This window comes from Megalobrama amblycephala, linkage group LG17 (assembly GCF_018812025.1).
Source record: "Megalobrama amblycephala isolate DHTTF-2021 linkage group LG17, ASM1881202v1, whole genome shotgun sequence".
In the NCBI taxonomy this organism is placed as follows: domain Eukaryota; kingdom Metazoa; phylum Chordata; class Actinopteri; order Cypriniformes; family Xenocyprididae; genus Megalobrama; species Megalobrama amblycephala.
Window position 1 is genome coordinate 36944076 of NC_063060.1, and position 20052 is coordinate 36964127.

General features: G+C 35.6%; 2 protein-coding genes across 4 annotated transcripts in view; one reads left to right on the top strand and one right to left on the bottom strand.

Moving 5' to 3' along the window:
• ccdc24 (coiled-coil domain containing 24) overlaps positions 1–8610 on the bottom strand; it is a 30765-nt gene extending 22155 nt beyond the window's left edge. Inside the window, exons 1-3 of one of the 3 annotated variants that reach the window (XM_048164916.1) lie at positions 8545–8610; positions 8036–8249; positions 6199–6368 (exon numbers count right to left, since the gene is read on the bottom strand). In XM_048164916.1, the coding sequence (XP_048020873.1) occupies positions 6199–6368; positions 8036–8167 (302 nt within the window). In that variant the 5' untranslated portion in view covers positions 8168–8249; positions 8545–8610. Of the gene's footprint in view, positions 1–6198; positions 6369–8035; positions 8250–8485 lie in introns of all 3 variants that reach the window. The other 2 variants (XM_048164917.1, XM_048164918.1) reach the window with 2 other exon arrangements.
• A 715-nt stretch (positions 8611–9325) lies between these two features.
• On the top strand, positions 9326–18421 carry zgc:113531 (uncharacterized protein LOC541359 homolog). The gene is made up of 3 exons (XM_048164226.1): positions 9326–9879; positions 14026–14155; positions 17523–18421. The coding sequence occupies exons 1-3, from the start codon at positions 9529–9531 to the stop codon at positions 17702–17704; spliced, it is 663 nt and encodes a 220-aa protein (XP_048020183.1). The 5' UTR covers positions 9326–9528; the 3' UTR covers positions 17705–18421.
• Positions 18422–20052: the final 1631 nt, after the last annotated feature.

Genomic DNA, 20052 nt, shown 5'->3' on the forward strand with positions numbered 1-20052 from the left:
TGTTTAATATATTTTAAAATGTAACATTCATGTAATGGCAAAGCTGAATTTTTAGCAGTTATTACTCCAGTCTTCAGTGTCACATGATCCTTCAGAAATCATTCCAATATGTGACCCTGGACCACTAAAACAGTCATAAGGGTCAATGTGAATTGTGAATTTATTATATTTATATAATAAAGCTGAATAAATAAGCTTTCCATCGATGTATGGTTTGTTAGGATAGGACAATATTTGGCCGAGATACAACAATTTGAAAATCTGGAATCTGAGGGTGCAAAAAAAGACAAGAAAAAAAATATCTTCATGGAACATGATCTTTACTTAATATCCTAATGATTTTTGGCATAAAAGAAAAATCAATCATTTTAACCCATGCAATGTATTGTTGGCTATTTCTATATATACCCGTGCAACTTATGACTGTTTTTTTTTTTTTTGGTTCAGGGTCACATATACTGATTTGGTGCTGATTTGTTTTCTGAATGTTATTAATGTTGAAACCAGTTGAACTTAATATTTTTCATGCATAGAAAGTTCAAAAGGACAGCGTTTATTTGAAATTAAATTTTTTGTAACATTATAAATATATTTACTGTAAATTTGATCAATTTAATACACCCTTAATTGCTGAATAAAAGTATTAATTTCTTTAAAAAAAAAAAAAAAAAAAAAAAAAAAAATTCTAATACCACCCCAATTAATATATTAGGAAAAGTTAATAGATGAGGTAGATAGTATGGAATTTCTAACTAACAATTATAAGAATGATAAGAAATCATAAGTTTTAGCACAGAAAGATATACAGTACAGTCCAAAAGTTTGGAACCACTAAGATTTTTAATGTTTTTAAAAGAAGTTTCGTCTGCTCACCAAGGCTACATTTATTTAATTAAAAATACAGTAAAAACAGTAATATTGTGAAATATTATTACAATTTAAAATAACTGTTTTCTATTTGAATATATGTGACAAAGTAATTTATTCCTGTGATGCAAAGCTGAATTTTCAGCATCATTACTCCAGTCTTCAGTGTCACATGATCCTTCAGAAATCATTCTAATATGCTGATCTGCTGCTCAAGAAACATTTAATGTGTACAATTGTACAAAATATTTGTGTACAATATTTTTTTTCAGGATTATTTGATGAATAGAAAGTTCAAAAGAACAGTGTTTATCTGAAATCTAATCTTTTGTAACATTATAAATGTCTTTACTGCCACTTTTGATTGATTTAATGCATCCTTGCTGAATAAAAGTATTAATTTCTTTAATTTCTTTTCAAAAAAATAAAAATAAAAATTCTTACTGACCCCAAACTTTTGAACGGTAGTGTATAATGCTACAGAAGCTTTGTATTTCAGATAAATGCTGTTCTTTTGAACTTTCTATTCATCAAGGAATCCTGAAAAAAAAAGTACACAACTGTTTTCAACATTGAAAATAATCATAAATGTTTCTTGAGCAGCAGATCAGCATATTAGAATGATTTCTGAAGGATCATGTGACACTGAAGACTGGAGTAACGATGCTGAAAATTCAGCTTTGCATCTCAGGAATAAATTACTTTGTCAAATATATTTAAATAGTACACAGTTATTTTAAATTGTAATAATATTTCACAATATTACTGTTTTTTACTGTATTTTTAATTAAATAAATGTAGCCTTGGTGAGCAGACGAAACTTCTTTTAACTCCCTGAGGTCAAACATTAAAAATCTTAGTGGTTCCAAACTTTTGGACTGTACTGTAAGAGTATGCATATATTAGTTTTTATGAACTGATTTATACATGCATGCATATATAAGGTTTAAAAGATCCAACTGCCCAATTACCTTATGGTGTTGTTATTTCTTACATCTCAAATAGTAAGAACAGAATGCTGATGTTTTCAGTGAGAAATAAAATGGCTCACTCAGTAATCTTCTCTGCAATCTTAAAACAGCCTTGCTGAGTGCATGAGAGAAGATGATGGCAACACACAACAAGGGATCGAAGGCCTTTTATCCACAGCTATAAATCAAGCCTGGACTTGATGTTACAGTCCATGGACACCTCTTTGAAATGTTATTTGGAAATGCATCAAACTAATACATTAGATTTGGTAACAATTACAGACTGACAGCTTCAGTTTAGCCACAATTAACCATTTCCATTCTATCCTTTATAAACAACAGACAACTTCCCTTTAGTCTGTTAATACAAACATATGAGGCAGAAGAGCTAGATTACAGAAAGAATCTGAATAGCCAGAAATACAATAAAGATGAAGCAAGCAGATGGTCCTTTCTCGCTCAAAGACATTATTCAGACGTAAAGCTGTGTATCGCTTTCAGCCCATCGTTGCTCGCATTTCCCCCCTTTCTTTTTTAGAACTGACAGGATACAGTTTGTGGGGCTTTTGTAGCCTAATGAAAAGAGCCAGGAGCAGTTAACAAGCATCTCTGACTGAGTCGTGCATTACGAGCAGCATCTCTGCTTTTGCTCATATAGAGGGGATGTACTGACAGGAACAGAGGCTACATTGTGGGCACAGATCAGTAAGCAGCTTAGCGGTGTTCACAGAGGAGGGAGGAGCCCCACTCCTGCCAACAAAGATGGCACAGAGGAGCCGCCACATCAAAAAGAGGAGAAAAGAAAAATCCCTCAGTGTATCTGAGTAAAATAAAGAGGCCCTTTCAAAACGCCCCTCCATCTGCACTGATAATTTACCTACATGTGAAATACGCTGTGCGCACAGCTTTCTCTTTCCAGCCTTCCTGCGCTGATTGTTGTGGTATCACTCTCCAGAGATTTAAGAACCTTCCTTTGGGCGGCTTTTAAAGTCTCAGCCGCTCGCAGTTCACGCATGAACTAAGGTTCTCTCTCAATGCCCATTGAACGGAGACTTAGCATAAAGAAACAGGTGCAGCTTGACTCCATACAGCCACAACAAATCACGCAGACAAGGACTTAGACCACACAGGAGGGAGGGGATGCCATCGGCTGAGAGTGCTGCAAACTAGATCCATTAAATTAACTCCTTTCAAAAGCTTTCTTGCCCACGTTAAAGCGCGAAAAATGCCATTGAGTCGACGGTTTCCTGCTTTGGCCCGCATCAGGTGCCGGGAAAGCTCCAAACCTGGAGCAATATGAAAGGGAAGCAATCCAGATTTGTCCTCAAAGCAGATCAGCAGCTAAATTACATCACTAAAGGAAGCTGGTAACAAACAAACAAAAACTTACATTGAAACCAAACAAGTTTACGCCCCAATGCTCATATGTAATATTTGTTTCCGGGTGACAGAGCCAATTCGTTTCAGCAATTTTGAAAATGAATGAAAGTGTTTTCTCTGATGGACTGTACCGGTAGTCGCCAAACACCTGCTCCTGATTTGCCATGGTTGAAAAGAGAGCTGTTTGTCTACTATGAGAGAAGGGCTATGAGGAATAGAAATAGGCCAAAAATGGATCTACAGGCTCGGCGAAGAATAATGTAAATAGTTAACCAATGAAATCGGTTGAAATATTGCTGAAATAATGTGTTAAAGTACTTTAAAAATCTTTCAAAAGAAGACCTTCTGTAGACATTCTTTCGACTGTCTAGCTGGTTGCTGAGAGAAGATCGCCCCTCCAGCCTGACTGGTACCTGTAAATATCTTCTTCCCGGTGCATTGTTATATTAGACAAGGAGCCACAAAAAGTAACAAAGAACCCCAAGAAAGTAAAGTCACTAGGCAACAAATTGAAATGTAATCATAAACGGCTACAAATTTAAAAGCAAACAGAACATGACCTGTCAAACAAACCAGACATTGTCTTGACTGCTGACGTAACTGATTCTCTTCATTTAAAGCAGTCCTTTTGTGATGTGCTCCCAAGCTTTAAAAGTCAATGATTTATCAGCAAGCATTTTTTAAAGCAATGCTACTTTACAAAAGCAAAGCCCTGATCTGTGAACTCACCCCCAGTCAGCTGAAAAGAATACCTCGGGTCTCCATTAAGGTCAGAACATTCATTCGTCAAGTCAGGGAAAGCAATTACAACACGGCACCCGCAGACTTAACAGTGAATTGTAGATCTTCAGATGAAACATTTCAGTTGGAATCTTTTGAAAATGTTCATTTTAAAATGACTACAATATACGTAATATAGTTAGAGTTAGCTCATCAAACAATGACTGTATTGTAGGGATGCACGATATTTTGGTACAATATCGCTTTTTGGCTGATTTAACAGATTTTTTTAATTCATTGGTAGCTGTCGATATTCTTTTATTTTTATTTAGATTACATTTGCTCTCATCTAACAAGCTCATTTAAAGGGTTAGTTCACCCAAAAATGAAAATTATGTCATTGATTACTCACTCTCATGTCGTTTTAAACCTGTAAGACCTTCAATCATCTTCGGAACACAAAGTTTTTTGATGAAATTCGTGAGCTCTCTGACCTCCGATAGACTGCAACGTTATTACCACTTTCAAGGCCCAGAAAGGCAGTAATTGTTAAAATAGTTCACGTGACTACAGTGGTTCAACCTAAATGTTATGAAGCAACGAAAATACTTTTGTGTGCAAAAGACAAACAAAAATAACGACTTTATTCACTATCAGTCTCCTTAGCTGTCGACGTAGTAAATACAGTGCAGCGCTTTCGGGTTATACGGGTTATACGTATAACCTGCGTTCCGTATTCAAGTTACGAAGAACGTTCTTTCACAAGATGTAATATAAGTCTAAGGTGTCCCCTGAATGTGTCTGTGAAGGTTCAGCTCAAAATACCTAGATTTTTTTTAATTAATTTTTTTAACTGCCTATTTTGGGGCATCATTAACTATGCACCGATTCAGGCTGCTGCCCCTTTAAATCTCGCGCTCCCTGTTACATAACAGTCGGTGTTATGTTGAGATTCGCCTGTTCTTCAGAGGTCTTTTAAAGGTCCCGTTCTTCGTGATCCCATGTTTCAAACTTTAGTTAGTGTGTAATGTTGTTGTTAGAGTATAAATAAAATCTGTAAAATTTTAAAGCTCAAAGTTCAATGCCAAGCGAGATATTTTATTTAACAGAAGTCGCTTACATCGAACGGCCAGTTTGGACTACATCCCTCTACTTCCTTCTTTAATGACGTCACTAAAACAGTTTTTTGACTAACCTCCGCCCACAGGAATACACAAGAGTTGCGTTTGTAGAGTGTGTTTGTCGCCATGTCGTCGAAACGCTGTTATTTTCATCCCGCAGTCCAATCACCGGGTCTGATTCCGGCTCAAATTGATAGGGTAAAATTAAAGACATGCTTTACAATAACACTGAGCGCGTGCATCTCCACGTTATGGTAAGAGGCGTGACCTTTCCGGGCAAGATGCGCTAAACTGCTGTCCAATCACAACACAGGAACCGCTGGCACAATCAGAACTCGTTACGTATTTCTGAAGGAGGGACTTCATAGAACAAGGAAGTCATCAGCCCGTTTTTATGACAGTGGAAACAGCGGTATACAGATAAGTAAATTATGTGAAAAATACTGTGTTTTTTTACACGCGAAACATGAACACATGTTATATTGCACACTATAAACACAATCAAAGCTTCAAAAAACCACGAAAAACGGGACCTTTAAACAAATTAGATTTATATAAGAAGGAGGAAACAATGGTGTTTGAAACTCAATGTATGTCTGTTCCATGTACTGAACTCTTGTTATTCAACTATGCCAAGATAAATTAAAATTTTGATTCTAGGGCACTTTTAAGTTTTTTACGTAAGCTGAATAGGGAAGGCGTAGGACGTAGTGTAAGCGTTTTAAACTGCACGAGTTACACTTTCTCCACAAGTAGAATACGGAAAGCGGTCTGGTGGAAGCTAGATATTTTACTTCATAACTTGTTAAAAATTTATATTTTTTTTTACACAAACGCATCGATTCGCTTCAGAAGACCTTTATTAACCCCCCGGAGCCGTGTTTATGATGGATGGATATGGATGGAGGCACTTTCTTCAGCTCATACTCATTGATCCCTGAAAGCTGGGATATTTATCAATATTTCTCCGATTGATTCATCAGAAAGTCATATACACCTAGGATGGCTTAAGGGTGAGTAAAGCTTTTGAAAGTGAACTAATCCTTTAACTGTTGTGTTGATATAATATTTGAGGCTTGTGTAGCAGTTGAGGATCCGTGTTGCATAGCAGTAATATTATAATCCTGTATCTTCCTCACCTGCCCTGCCTGACTGCCTTTTCCCTCAGTGTGAGCAGCAACAACCGAATCTCTGCTTTTAGCAACTCTTTAACAGCCGGCGGGTCAGCCAGAGGGAACAGAGGGGCTTCTGGCCTGCTGCCCCGCTCTGAGTAACGGAGCTCCTGCCAAATCTTCTCCCACATCTCCACCTAGAACAGGTCAACAGAAGAAAGTGTTACAGGAGAGTGCTATTTGGCTCAGCTTTGTATGAAATGCACTTTCCAAATCCATGTTACAAGCTGCTCTACAACTAGAGAAATGCAGCCAGTTGGTTAAAATCCCATCACAAGTGTCTCTAATCTCTGAAATGTGTGTAAGAAACTGGAAATTTCAGGGGATACAGAAAAAAATTCATGTGTTATCCTCACAAACACCTCACGTGAGGTGAAAAGCAAGAGAGGGAAACGAAAGCATCGGCACCGGCAAACAATGTCTGCACTCTATTACCAATCTCCACACCTGTCTTGGGACTTTCAAGTTTCCCTCGGACTCTGAAAATACACTTCAAAGCTTGTCGAAGGCAATGCAAGACAGAGTAAAACCAGCTCCCTGAGAATTCTGATCCTGCTGTGCCTGCATGAAACCAACTTCAAGCCTAAATAACTCTGCTGAACACAGGCCAGCTTCTTCTTATTTCCACTGCAGAACCTGGAGGTTGTGATGTGCACAGCCACCAGAGAGACATTTCTGTAAGGATGCAGGTTTAAAAATGTTGCTGAGCTAAATGCAAACTTTGATACAAAAGAGCACTTCGCTTTTCTTGTTTATTGACTTTCATCTTTGTACTGAAAAATGTTCTCAAGGACAAGCTCAAAGGCAAAAGTGAGGCAGCGAGAGAGGAAAATTGACAGAAAAACAAGAGTCTAAGCAGAGCAAAATTTCTTGTGTTTTTGTTTTGCAGCATTGGGTTCAAAATAGGTCTTACTGACAAGGTAAGAAGGCCTTGGTTGCTGAGACAATTCAATATCATGATCACTATTTGTAGCGAAAATGTATAAAATTCCCTCGAACGCACACATTTAGGCCTACCATGCCTTACAATGTCAAAAAAGTCCTTATTCGGTGTATACATTTCAACAGCAGAGGTGCTTTTAAACAGAAGGTCATAAATCCTATTTAATGTTCAGAGGAAGGAGGAATCACATTCATCTTCTCCACAGACAAGTTTCCACCCTCTATTTCCATATGCACATGGCTGTCTGCATATAGTGGGAGCCTATGCAGTTTGTGAAAGACAATTTATCTTTGAAAGAGTCAGCTCTCTGTATCTGTTCAAATAAGGTTTGCATTCCATGCACTGAGATAATTCACTCTTGGGAGTTGTAATTCAAAACTGGTTTGGAGTTACACGTCAGAGGTATACTAGCACACTTGTTAATGGAGACTTGTTATAATTCACTGCATCAAAATCATAAAATAAATGCATTTGTGAATGCAGAGCAGAGAGCACAAAGCTGTAGGTTGCATAACATTATCTAAACTTTATCTAAACAAAGATCTCTGAGGTTTAGAAAGCACAAATGTTTAAAAGATTTATATTTTATTATGTTCTCCTACCTCCTTCCAAACATAGTCTAGCTTAAATAAACACATAAAAAAGAATAGCCACCGCCTGAAAGGATATTTCCATTTGCCTTTCAGAAGGAAAATAAACGTCCTGTATTAAACATCAATAGGTGAAGACGTGAATTATGTAGTCTGGGCTTTGCAGTTATTTTATAAATGATTATAAAATGACTGACCTATTATATACTTTCAGCAATCACATTCTGTTGCATCTTACTAGACTGTCTGGTGTATAAATATGCCTCATTACCTCTGAATACAACTCTGTGTATGTATCAATCAATGCATCTCCAAGTACAGCTCGGATCTCAGGAAGCTCAGAGCAGGGAACATTTTCCTGCACTAAATTCCACACAGATTGTTGGCGTTGGAAATTGTCCATGAGGCCGTTATTTCCAGAGCTGAGCACACACAAAGTTCATCACTGGAGTGCATTCGGTGGGTCCATAATGGAAAGAAACTAGCTGGAAATACATACATAGATAAATAAATATAGCCCTGCATACATTTAAAAATACCAATACAGATTCAAATGCAGTGATACACGGGAATTAGCAAGATAAACACACATAATGCGTAAACAAATATGACCTTATTAATGAACTTTGGCAAAAAAAAAACGTTAAACTAATATTTGGTGGCTTTAAACGTTTACAACAATGAAACAAGCATGATTGGAGGAAGATTTAAGCTGGCATACATTTGTGAAAGCATTACAGTAGTTTCAAAATAGCTCATTCCCCACAGGCGGACACTCACCAGAACAATCGTAGCTTCCTGTATCAGTGTAAACATTCCTGTTCCTATGGAAACAAACTTGCGCAGTCATATGATTGGCTGAAGGGCTCATGATTAGTGATCTTCATTAACCCGTTCGGAACTAGAGTACATTTCAAATCACCAGTGATTAAATTATATTATTATTTAATATTTAATATTTTTTAGAGTTTTACGCCTGAATATATAACATAGTATAAACGTGTGTGTTTGTGTGTGTGTGTGTGTGTGTATATATATATATAAAGTTTTAAATATATATTTAAAAACTTATATATAAACTTTATATATATATATATATATATATATATATATATATATATATATATATATATATATATATATATATATATATATATATATATATAGTTTTAAATATATATTTAAAAACATATATAAACTTTATAAGTTTTCTTTACATATACGAATTTCGAAACATATAGATGTTGGCATTGTTCAGAACATGTCTTTTGTCATGGAAATGACTATTAAAACAAATTATATCCTTTTACTTTATTTCATTAGCATGTATAACTTAATTTAGAGTAGAAATAACGCATATTTTGGTGTCGCTGCAACATGAATCCTCTAATAGCAAAAAGACTGGACAATGCGCAGTGTTAAATGGCATAAAACGAGCTTAGATCTCAAAAGCAAACCATTTTAAAACCTCAACAGACGCACAAAGCTGCAATAAAAGGAAATGCCTCATAAAACTACAACCTATCAATATCCTGGTATTCGGCTGTCACGTGTAAATTGAAACATAACCCAGGAGGCGTAAAACTTTCCCTGCGCGCAACTGCCTCCAAACCGCGCACAGCCTATTCTGACCATGAAAGGCATTTTAAACTTTATCTAGTAGTTAAAAAGGCGTGTGCAATAGCAAGTTATTGAAAATAACATAGCAGTTTCTATTTATGGTGCGTTTGCGAGTCTTGTTTTGGCACTGAGAAGTTTTCGGTGATGGGCATGGCTGCGCTCTGGGGTTCCCCGGTGAGTGTTCTTCATGTCTGGCTTCCCCTGTTGATCTGCGGCCAGTGTGCTTTGGCTTTTTCGGTCGCTGGACAACAAGAGACGACCTGCGAGGCGAACGGCAGTGTTTATTATGTGGGTGAATGGTACTTTTTAGACTCAGATCATTGTACCCAATGCGAATGTACAGCAGACGGGTCTGCTTGCGCGCGGACTGAGTGCACATCCCTGCCGGCCGCCTGCATCCATGTCAGCCATTACCCGACAGACTGCTGCCCGAGATGCGAGAAGATCGGCTGCGAGTACGGCGGAGAAGTCTACGAACTGGGGCAGCAGTTTCAGGTGGAGTTCAGTGTGTCTGCATACAAGGGTCACATATAGAATTTTTTTTATTTTTTTTATGTCATTTATTTGCACAAAATTACAATACTTTTACAGTGTTAAGTTGATTGATTTAGGTCTGAATGTTTTTTGGCTTTATAATGTTTGTTTTAATTGCTTGCAGTTTAAACACCTGTAATTCTAGTTGATGTCAAACTGAACGTAACAGTGACAAAATAAGACATCTTAATTAATAATACACTGAAATTCCATCAGCAATAATTGTTTTTTCAATGTTTCTTTACAAATTCTATAAACTACCTCACATTTCAGTTATTTTATTTATGTATTTTTCCCTAGACTGTTTCAAGGTTATTGGTCCCAAAAGTAAAATTCAGAATATATGTAGCGCCACCACGTGGTTTCTGATCAAATTAATGTCACCATTAGTGGTGATGGAGGTTTTAATTAATCTCAGCGACTCTTTTGGCAGGTTACATGTTTTCGCCAGTAGGTGGCAGAGCGTGAGTGTGTCATGAGTGAGGGTGTTATTAAATCATTCACTGAACCGATTCGTTAAAACACTGAATCGAACGATACCTGTTTTCTTATCCTTTAAAATGGATCAAGTTTGTTAACAAGGATCTGCTGAGTAAATCTGTAGGCATGCAAATTTGGAGTCTTGGCCGACTGTTCATATTTAAATCAGTAAAAAAGGGATGTTGGTGCAATATGTCCAAGCAGCTTCTGGGTTCCATCGAATGAAATGCTCCTTAGCCTCCTGGGTCCCTCTGTCCTCGTACAAGGACATTATATTTTAGTGAATTTCTCTGACACATGTCACAGTTGTAAAGAGCAAATTCAGGGCTTTTCATATATACCAAATGTTTGGTGGTTTCACCAATACTGTAGTGTTTTTGAACCATACTATAGTAAGTATTAAATTAATTTGTTGTGGTAATTCTGTAGTTGCTGTGGGGTACTATAACAACTATAGTAATATAAACAAACTACTTTACCCAATACTGTACTGTTTTCTACAACTATAGGGTATATTATACTACATTACACTACAGTTTTTTTGTTGTTGTAGTAAAAACTAAAGTATACTACAGTATTTATTACAGTTTATCAGTTCACTATAGTTAATACTACAGTATGCATTCATTAACAGTGTTGTAAATATGACAATATATACAGTATACTACAATTTGCTTAAAAACACTGTAGTATTTACTATAAATTATATGTATAGTATATTATATATACTATAGTATATATAGTATTTTTTCTATATACTATAGTATTTTTTTCATGTGGGTCTTTAAAAATGACTGAATGATCAAATTTAGCACTCTATGGAAATATGATAATATTTTGTAATTATCATTTAAATCTGACTAACTTTCAAATTGTTTGTTAAAAGATAAACTTCTCAGGAAAATATATGGGGTTTCTAATCAAAATATGACTTTCTGTTACAAAAGAGGCATTGATTTCATACATGTCCTCAGTAGAGGACACCAGGACTTAAATAATGTTTATCAGGCATTTTAGGAGACACAATAAGTGAATAGGGAAATAAATTACATATCAATATTCCTATGAAATATTAGATATTTTTATGAAAATGTTGCCAACTATTACTTCCATTATTACACTTCTTTTTTTCATTACATGTTCCTCCAAGAACATATTAATTTGCAAATTAGATACAGTGTGTAGATACATTGCACTGAATGGAAAAACCCATCTATGGCCATTTTATCCACATATTGCATAAACTAAAATGGTGTATCAGTTTATTCCGTTATATCTTTCATAACATACAGTGGCATGAAAAAGTAGAATCTGTGAAAATGAGAATTATTTTAATAAAATAAGAGGGATAATAAAAAATGCATGTTATTTTTTGTTTAGTACTGTCCTGAGTAAGATATTTTACATAAAATATGTTTGCATTTAGTTCACAAGACAAAACAATAGCTGAATTTATTAAAATAACCCCATTCATAAGAATGTGAACCATTGATTCTCAATACTGTGTGTGGTTACCTGTATGATCCACGACTGTTTTTATGTTTTGTGATGGTTGTTCATGAGTCTCTTGTTTGTCCTGAGCAGTTAAACTGAGCTCTGTTCTTCAGAAAAATCCTCCAGCTCCTGCAGATTCATCAGTTTTCAAGCATTTTTGCATATTTGAACCCTTTCCAGCAGTGACTGTATGATTTTGATTCATCTTTTCATACTGAGGACAACTGAGGGACTCAAACTCAACTATTAAAAAAGGTTCAAACATTCACTGATGCTCCAGAAGGAAACACGATGCATTAAGAGCCAAGGGGTGAACATTTTTGAATTCATATATCAAGGTAAACTGTACTTGTTTTTTCTGCCGGGAAACATGCAAGTATCTTCTGTTGGTTCAGAAGGGCAGTACTGAATGAAAAACAATGATATTTATACAAAATAAGAAAAATTGTGACATCTTCATCCTGTTCAAAAGTTTTCACACCCCGACTCTTAATGCGTCGTGTTTCCTTCTGGAGCATCAGTGAATGTTTGAACCTTTTTTAATAGTTGAGTTTGAGTCCCTCAATTGTCCTCAGTATGAAAACACAGATCTCAAAATCATACAGTCACTGCTGGAAAGGGTTCAAATATGCAAAAAATGCTTGAAAACTGATGAATCTGCAGGAGCTGGAGGATTTTTCTGAAGAACAGAGCTCAGTTTAACTGCTCAGGACAAACAAGGGACTCATGAACAACCATCACAAAACATAAAAACAGTCGTGGATCATACAGGTAACCACACACAGTATTGAGAATCAATGGTTCACATACTTATGAATAGGGTTATTTTAATAAATTCAGCTATTGTTTTGTCTTGTGAACTAAATGCAAACATCTTTTATGTAAAATATCTTACTCAGGACAGTACTAAACAAAAAATAACATGCATTTTTTATTATCCCTCTTATTTTATTAAAATAATTCTCATTTTCAAAGATTCTGCAAGGGGTTCACATACTTTTTCATGCCACTGTAGTTGAGAATCATCTTTAAACAAAGTTTTAAAAAATCCTGAAACCTAAAAAGTGATTGGTGATTGAAAAAAAAATCCCATTGTTTTTGCCTATACATGTCATTTCATTTTTTAAACAAATGAGTCCTCGTGTCCACTTACAATACGAGGACATAGCTTTGCATTTATTTTCCTCCATTTGTTTCTTATGCTCTAAATAATGTAATGACATGAAAAAATACTGAATTCAAAAAACATTTTTTCCTGGGTCTTGGCAGTTTAAAGGGAGAACTGTTTTGCTCACCAATCCTGCATTTATTTGATTAAAAATACAGTAAAAACAGTAATAATGTGAAGTACAGTATGATTACAATTTAAAATAAATGTTTTCTGTTTTAATATATGTTAAAATGTAATTTATTCCTGTGATGCAAAGTAGTAACAGACATTTCTATTTTTTTTTTTATAAACTGAGAACAAAAGCAGCTCTTTGTCTATAGATAATCATTTGATTTGAGCCAATTCCTACATATCCATTCATGAACATGTTTATTCATTGTGCAAGTTAAAAGCTAATGCAGTAGGTTTCTTTTGTTCTGAGTCAAGGTGAAGAACAAATCTGATGCACACTAAACTGGAATCACAAAGGGCAATTTAATACTCTGTTTAAGGAGTCGAAGAATGAAATATCTCTGGTGGCACAGGCTTGGAAGAAGCGGGGCTTATATGTGCTTCATTATCTCCTTGATTTGGTTATTATGGCTAATGGGGAATCCCTGAAGGGAAAATTGAAGCCTTCTGACAGACTCCAAGGAATACACTTTGCCTGAGCTGACATCATTTTCTTCCAGTCCATTTAACCCAACCTCCAGTACTGAGCCACAGGTGGTAATGCGGCTCCTACTTAAACAGCCGTGTGGGAGTGGAATTTGATCACATTCTTCACATTGTAGGACGTTAAAGTGGAGTGTTGGATTGGCACAACATCAAATGTCTGCATTATGTATACAAGCGAGCAATTTGATAGTCCTGCTGGTTCTGTTTAAAAAGCCTTTTGAAAGAATAGTGTGATACATGTCTATTGATGGAATTGCATCAATTGATAACCTATTTTCAACTGATGATTTGCACTTGATTTACAGCCCTCTGCATGTGAGCAGTGTACCTGTTACAGCGACGGCATCGCCCGCTGTCAGGTCGCAGACTGCGCCCCTCCACCATGCGTTAATCCAGTCTATCAGAAAGGAAAATGCTGCCCTCAGTGCAAGGATGGTAAGTGTTTGTAGAATTTAAGAAGAAAACACTGGCGTGTCTGTAAGGCTGATTAAACTTCTATGCGATTGCCTAAGTCTCGGCTAATGCGGTATGACATTCTCATAGCCTCGCATACATGGAAGACACAATTGCGTTTGGTCTTTGGTAATGATGCTGTACGTAATATCTTTATATAATTCATTCAATAACAGATGGGGAGGTTCAGATGCCGGGCCATGTGCTAGGCTGGTTTCTGCACCTGAAATAAGATAACGCTCCTTATGAGTTCGGCTTCCACCGTATTGGTTTCTCTGTACACTGTGAAGTATGAAGGCAATTATAGTGTTTACTGAGAGCAAAGATAAGGCAAGCATGTAGGCAGCCAAAACAACACACATAAATCAAAGCATATACTGATGTGATAAATGGTCAGTTCCTCAAATGATGCTGCATTTTTGTTGATAAAAATTGCCTCGGAGGTGAAAAATGTTAAATCAAGTTTTCAGTTAATCTAATGTAACTTTTAAATTAAAGTAAAACTTTATCTTAAACATTAAACACTCAAAAAAAAAAAAGAAAGAAAAGAAAAAAGAGCAATGTTCCATTATCTACACTCTAAGGCTTTCTAATTAGTGGCGCTGGCTGAGGTTTTGCAAAAACTTTTGACCTTAAGTATTTAAATTCTGCAAATAACTTGTCTAGTTTGTGCTACAGACATGAATGATACCCAAAGTTGTGCAGCCTTATGTGGAGAGTTGTTATGTTTCTTTTTTAAGCATTCTGGATTTAGATGCAATTCAGATGATAAAACAGGAGAGAAAAAAATCCAGAATTAAAGAGACTTGAGGGGACGTTTTGACATGGATCAGAAAGCAACCACTTGGCAACAGGCAACACTCGGAATACCATTGCAAACATACAACAACACAGTAATAAATGGCTCAGAACCACTTTAGCAATCGTATAGCAACACCTTAGTATAGATCACACCGGTGCTCATCCACTTTTTCAGCAGCGTTTGTTCCAGAAGTATTTTTTCCATTCATTCCTCACATAGTCTTTGTTAAAGCATTATAATCCAAGAACCAAGCCAACCAGCTATGAGGAGAATCATAACATCACAAACTCTGATTTGAAGCAAAAACAATATTTACAAATTGGACAAAAATACAAAGATACTAGACTGTGTACTTAACGACTATAGCGATAGAAAGAACTATGAAGCATTGCAAACAGCATAATCAAGTTTAAAACGGTAGAGAAATATAAAACTGCACATTTAAAAATGTTAAATATATATATATATATAAACAATAGGCTATATGTTAAAGGGATAGTTCATCCAAAAATGGAAGGAAGGAAGATATTTGGAAGAATTTTCGTAACCAAGCAGATCTTTATACATGTTTGGAACAACTTGAGGGGGAGTAAATGATGACAGAATTTTCATTTTTGGGTGAACTATCCCTTTAAGTTTATTGCAAAATATGCATATATATTGAAATATTCAATTATTTTGAGAGCGTAGAGCAATAACGTCATTCGCAGCACTTCATGGGAGTGGGCGGAGCTAAAGAGATCTTTTGGCACGTTTTTGCTTGTTTCGACTGAATGGTGAACTTTATGCTGTACAGCATCACAAATTCAAATATTTAACATGATTATTTTAAAACTAAAAGTTAAAATAATGCGGGCTGACGGCTTAAACAGAAGCAAATTCTATCAATTAACAACCTTGTAGCTCACAGTAAGGCTGTCTTTAAAGGTTTATAAGTTATTGTAAAAAAATCAATTTTCCTATGGAGTTTTTACTTCTGGAACAACTGTTGCACTCTATGATTCTCAACCAGGGGGCTGCAGGATGACCTAAAAATGATTAAAATGAAAATTATAGTAAAATAATGCTAAAAAAACAACATAAAAATGAAAGTTATAAACTAAATATATTTATTTGTTTTTAATTTCCTCCCTCAACAACTATTAACAACAACAACAACAACAAAACTTAAAATTAATTGTGGTTAATTTCATATATTGACACTCAGTTTCTCTTAATAAAAATTATATTTTTTGAAAAGTTTGAAAAAATGCTACTTTGTCATAATTACAGCAGAGTATACCAGAAGAAAAGATACCGTATATAATATGTGTGTTGGGGTCCTCAAGTCAAGATCTGCCATTGGGTGGACAAACAGATAGTCCCGTACCAAAACTCACATTATTGGTTAAGTGTTGCGGTGTCAGGCTGCTCAGGGTCAAAATGACGCTTTAAAGGTGCCTTAGAACCAGTTTTTACAAGATGTAATATAAGTCTAAGGTGTCCCCTGAATGTGTCTGTGAAGTTTCAGCTCAAAAGATTTTTTTAAATTAATTTTTTTAACTGCCTATTTTGGGGCATCATTAACTATGCACCGATTCAGCGCGCGGCCCCTTTAAATCTTGCGCTCCCTGCCCCCCCGAGCTCTCAACAATAATACAGTGCATTTACAAAGTTCACACAGCTAATATAACCCTCAAATGGATCTTTACAAGATGTTCGTCATGCATACTGCATGCATGCGTCGGATCATGTGAGCATAGTATTTATTTGGATGTTTACATTTGATTCTGAATGAGTTGATAGTGCTTCGTGGCTAAAGCTAACATTACACACTGTTGGAGAGATTTATAAAGAATGAAGCTGTGTTTATGAATTATACAGACTGCAAGTGTTTAAAAATGAAAATAGCGACGGCTCTTGTCTCCGTGAATACAGTAAGAAACGATGGTAACTTTAACCACATTTAACAGTACATTAGCAACATGGTAACGAAACATTTAGAAAGACAATTTACAAATATCACTAAAAATATCATGTTATCATGGATCGTGTCAGTTATTATTGCTCCATCTGCCATTTTTCACTGTTGTCCTTGATTGCTTACCTAGTCTGATGATTCAGCTGTGCACAGATCCAGACGTTAATAATGCCTGCCCTTGTGTAATGCCTCGAACATGAGCTAGCATATGCAAATATTGGGGTCATACATATTAATGATCCCAAATGTTACTTAACAGTCGGTGTTATGTTGAGATTCGCCTGTTCTTCGGAGGTCTTTTAAAGAAATGAGATTTACACAAGAAGGAGGAAACAATGGAGTTTGAGACTCACTGTATGTCATTTCCATGTACTGAACTCTTGTTATTCAACTATGCCAAGGTAAATTCAATTTTTGATTCTAGGGCACCTTTAATAACACTACAGTGTTTACCGAGAAATCAACCTATGAATGTTTTTTATATAGCTGTCTTTGTTTGTTAAGATGGTATAGGAAAACAAAAGAATACTTCACCTTTAACTACAGATAATGCGCCTCATTAATCATCTCTCTCTTTGTGGCTCCAGGGCCCAATTGTTACGTCAATGCCTCTAGGACCCAAGTGATCCCTGGAGGTGAGCCAGTGTGGGTCGACTCCTGTACTAAATGTCGATGTCATGACGGTCAGGATGCAGGTTACTGGGAGGGCAACCGTCTGGCAACGTGTTCCCATGTCCGCAACTGCCAGCCTGACGAGGGGCTAAACTGAGGAAAGAGGTCAAAAATAGGGTCAACTGTCATCCCCATTTATACAACGGATGACAAAAACTCAGCAGATATCTAAACCACACTTCCTGATGAAAGTGTCGAGGCTATATAGCCTACAAGCTTTTAATGATTAAAAACAAGTGTATTAATACTTTAATTAACCATTTAACATTCCAGTTGTTAATGTAAATTGAGTGGGTATAATATTGCTTTGACTTACTGAGGGATATTCCCTAATGAACCAGATAATAGAGCTTAGTTTGAGACACCTTTTTGGCATGGTTAAAAATAGCACAGTGAGCATATTACATTGTTTATATGCCTTTTAGTATCTACAGTACAGTTTCAAAATTTTGACATTGGGCACTATGTAGTGCAAGTTTGCACATGCAGATGCGATGATTTTTTTTTTTTTTTTTAAATATATATATATTTGAAGTACTATGTACATTTATATCATTTTCTGCTTCAAGTGCATGAAAACCAAAGTATGTTCAGACTGCAAGACTTACATTACTGCCATGCAGGCATGGAAACAGCTAATGTAGCATTAAATACAAACCAACTAACCTATCATAAATTAATCATTTATAAATAAAGCAGGCTCATTTTTGCTTTATTTCACTTCGTTAAAAGAACATTGCTACTTTTTTCGAGGTCTGTATTTGCAGCAATGAAACAGAATGTACACAAATATAAATAAACCACAAGTGATCTATGTGTCTTGTCTTATTATCCCATATATACATTTGGAGGATGTTATCTACTAGTTTATTGCTACATCTGTCACATAAAAAAATAACTTTTTGAGGAACATATTATTGAGTTTCCTCCACATGGATGACAGTAGAGATACGATGTTCCCTTTCCAATAAACTGCCATGTCCCTGAGCAGTGATTTGGACTCGGTGCTGTTAAAATAATCAGGTGTAAATATGAAATGTATTACTTTGTTCAGATCCATTTTGCCTCATAACAGACTCCATATTTTGTATTTTAAACACACACAAACATTAACATATGTCATTCTGCATTCGTTCAACCCCAGAAACCCACCATAAAATTCTTGTAGCATCAGATTTATTGATTGTATACAAAAAGTATGTTTGATATGACATAATGCATTCTATATAAGATATAGTATTTTTGACATTCAATATACAAAAAACCTTGATAGACACAGTAAGTCTTTAAAAATGTGCCCCAGGCGTGAAGACCTGAGGCCGTCAGTAGTTTCTTATGCAAGTCATTGTGTAGGTGTGGAATACTTGCCCACTTCTGTTCCTCTCTCACATAAACAAGCACTGAGCGCAGATGGAGTTCTTTCTGGAGAAAGACTGAGGGCAAAAAGGGTGATGAAGGAGAGAGGGTGAGCATTATGTCTAAAGTACGTGTGTGTGCGCATTCTCAGGATGGGAGGGTTTGCTGACCCAAGGGTGAGATAAAAGAATGCCATCAAAATAAAAAACGCATTCACTGTGGCACTGGTGTGATTTCGCAAACTGTGAAGCGAAGTGAACGCTGAATATATAGCATCCTGATCTCAAGGACAGCATTTGTGCTTCGCAAGGTTGGTAATGATAGTTGTGCAAGCTTCACTTGATTGCATTTGTTAGCGTTTGTCGTTGTTTGAGTAATGTATGGAGGGAATGATGAGATGATTCAAATGCAGATACTTTTATAAATGGCAATGAAACATTTCTAATCTTATCGAATTCCATTGTAGACTAACACAGCTTATTTGTCACTGGAGAAAAAGTAAGAATGAGTTAAGATCAAATTAATTAATTGTATCACCAGACTAACTTTTAAAAAAAAAATGTGGTTTTCATCATCTTAACTAATAAGAACCATATACTTTCTTCACATGGTGAAGCAAGAAGCCCTTAAAGGTGAACTCAGTAATTTTATATCTATGTAGGTAAAAGAAATCTCTTTTGCTCCGCAAGCCTTCATTTATTTGATAAAAATACAGTAATATTGTGAAGTATGATTACAAATGAAAATAAATGTTTTCTATTTTAATATATGTTCAAATGTAATTTATTCATGTGATGGCAAAGCTAAATGTTCTGCAGCCATTTCATATCAGAAATCATTCTTATATGCTAGTTTGGTGCACACATTTCTTATTATGCTGTGCTGCTTAATATTTTTGTGGAAACATTGATGGGTTTTTTCATTATTCTTTGATGAACAGAAAGTTCGAAAGAATAGCATTTATGCTTGCCTTACCTTGCCTATATATATATATATATATATATATATATATATATATATATATATATATATATATATATATATATACACACACACACATATATTTCATGCCAATATTTATATACATAT